At 34.5% G+C, this 2480-nt stretch overlaps 1 protein-coding gene across 1 annotated transcript; it reads left to right on the forward strand.

Moving 5' to 3' along the window:
- Positions 1-423: 423 nt before the first annotated feature.
- LOC146654440 (olfactory receptor 2AT4-like) lies at positions 424-2178 on the forward strand. The gene has a single exon (XM_085379727.1). It carries the CDS (start codon positions 1083-1085, stop codon positions 2073-2075), a length of 993 nt encoding a protein of 330 aa, XP_085235853.1. The 5' UTR covers positions 424-1082; the 3' UTR covers positions 2076-2178.
- The last annotated feature ends 302 nt before the right edge of the window (positions 2179-2480 follow it).

Here is a 2480-nt window from a genome sequence, read left to right on the forward strand (position 1 = left end):
AAGCGGTAGGGTAAAGTTTTCCTCCTTAGACTGTCTGTGTCTTTTTTTTTTCCTATTATAAATCACAACAAGTAATATGACCATTGCACTTTGTTACTTATCCTTACCCGTTTTGCTCAAGTAGCGAGTTGAGCATAATCAGCCGTTGTACATTTGATTTTAAGTTCAATTCAATTCCATTTGAATTATATAATACTAAATCACAACTGACCCCCCATGGCACCCTATACTGTAAGGTAAAGACCCTACAATAATAGTCAGAAAACCCATCTCTTTCTGAAAAATAAAGACTGTTCCATGGGCAAAAGAATCAATAAAAAACCCACAAACTTTAAGATGTCATAAAATAAGATTTTAACTTTTAATTTTCCAAAATGCAGGACAAGTTCATGAATCTCTAGTTTGACAAACTGGGGCCTCACTGGTCCTCAGCAAGGATCTTTAAAAAACAAAGAAGGTGCTTTAACTTAAATCCAGCTCAAACAAAAACTGCACTTTATATAATATGATCGAGTCATACAATCTTCAGCAAATACACAACTATTCTTTTTCCTAATCTTCTGACTTATTGTTGAAGATCTTTTTTGTTTCCTAGAAAAAAAAAATCATTAATCTGGGTCTGATTGACTGTATATTGAGCACTGACTGATCCACAGAGAATATAACAATGGCCTATAGCACACCTTCATCACAAAAACATACTGCGAGAAGTTTTTTAAAAAGAGAACCAGCGGGCAACTCAGCAGATTATGCTGCCACGGTGTATGAGAAAGGTAAGTGTAAAGTGAGCGAAAGGAAGTCTGAGTCATTATTATGTTATGTTATGTGTTATTCATCCCATAAAAAAAGATTATGTCATGTATGTTATGCAGTCAGGAACATGTTTAGTTGTAACATAAATTCCCAGACCTAAAGGAAAAACAAATGAGAACTAAAACTTACTAAAATATTCTTAACAATATGCACAAAGTACCAAAAATTACTTTAAAGCACAATGATTTCAAGGTATTATAAATTTAAATGTTACCATTTATCTTAACATTGTGGGTTTTCCAGTGTTCTCAGGAAATTTCTGCTCTGTCATGCCTGAGAGAAATCATAGCAGTGTGACTGAGTTCATCCTTACTGGATTCGCTGGCCTTCATCAAGAATACTATGGTCTTGTCTCAGCTGTATTGTTTTTTGTATATTTGATAACTCTGATAGCAAATGCTAAAGTTATTTTTTTATTTGCAACCAACCGCAGCCTCCATAAGCCAATGTATTATATCATTTTAAATCTGACTGTATGTGATATTCTCTTTAGCACAACCACTTTACCTAAGATCATAAGCAGATATTGGTTTCGATCAGGAAGCATTTCATTTACTGCCTGTTTTATCCAAATGTACTTTGTTCACTATCTTGGTTCAGTCAATTCGTTTATTCTCTTTCAGATGGCTTTAGATAGATATTTGGCTATTTGCTATCCTTTCAGATATTCACTTGTTCTTACAAAATCTAATATTTTAATTCTCAGTATTACTGCCTGGATTATTTCCAAGGCATTCCCTCTAATGATGGTTATTAGAGCATATCCTCTTCCTTACTGTGCCTCAAATATAATCACTCACTGTTTCTGTGACCATATTGGTATAACAGTCCTGGCGTGCACTGACAGGACCCCTTATGCCACTCTTGCCTTTACAGCAGCAATGGTTACACTACTGGGGCCTCTGGCATTTATCATTTTCTCATACTGCTCTATTCTTATAGCAGTGTATAAGATAGCAAATGTGCAAGGCCGCCTGAAATCATTGTCCACTTGTAGTACTCAGCTGATTATAATCTCCCTTTATTATTTACCCAGATGTTTTGTATATTTAGCCCAAAATGTTGGCATTACATTTAGTGCTGATGTGCGAATAGTGATCATCATGCTGTACAGCCTTGCCCCACCAATGATCAATCCACTCATATACTGCTTAAGAGCAAAAGACATGAGAGAAAGCTTGTTGAAACAATTCTGCAGAAGAATCGTTCCAGAAAAAGCTCAGGTTGCAGCTATTAGTAACTCGTTAAAAACATCACCTTAACATGCTTTAAATTATCCTATTCTAATGGGGAGCCAAAGTGATTCTTGTATTTCATTAAGGAGTCTTTTGCTTGGTTAGTGTATAGAAAAGTTTTATATAGTTGATTTTCAGTGGTATCTCTCGCAGGGTACAGAGTCGACACTTCCTGGCATGTGACTTAAATTATTTATTGCTTCTACTGAATCTAGAAAATAATCTCAGAGCACAAAGTAGTTCTATGTTAATCAAATTGGCTGTTTAACATTTAGTTCTTTAGTTTTGCTTTTTAATTTAAAAACCCCACAATAACAAGAGCTTTGCTGTATAATATTAAGGTGTATGTTTTACTTTTTCTGTTTTTGGGATGCTTCACTTTGTTTATAATTTTTTTAAGGAGAAATTGTATTGGAATGTAATTATAGAAGG

The sequence above is a fragment of the Rhamphochromis longiceps genome, linkage group LG14 (assembly GCF_057381845.1).
Source record: "Rhamphochromis longiceps isolate RC_006_pf linkage group LG14, R_longiceps_female_GT1.1, whole genome shotgun sequence".
Taxonomy (NCBI): Eukaryota; Metazoa; Chordata; class Actinopteri; order Cichliformes; family Cichlidae; genus Rhamphochromis; species Rhamphochromis longiceps.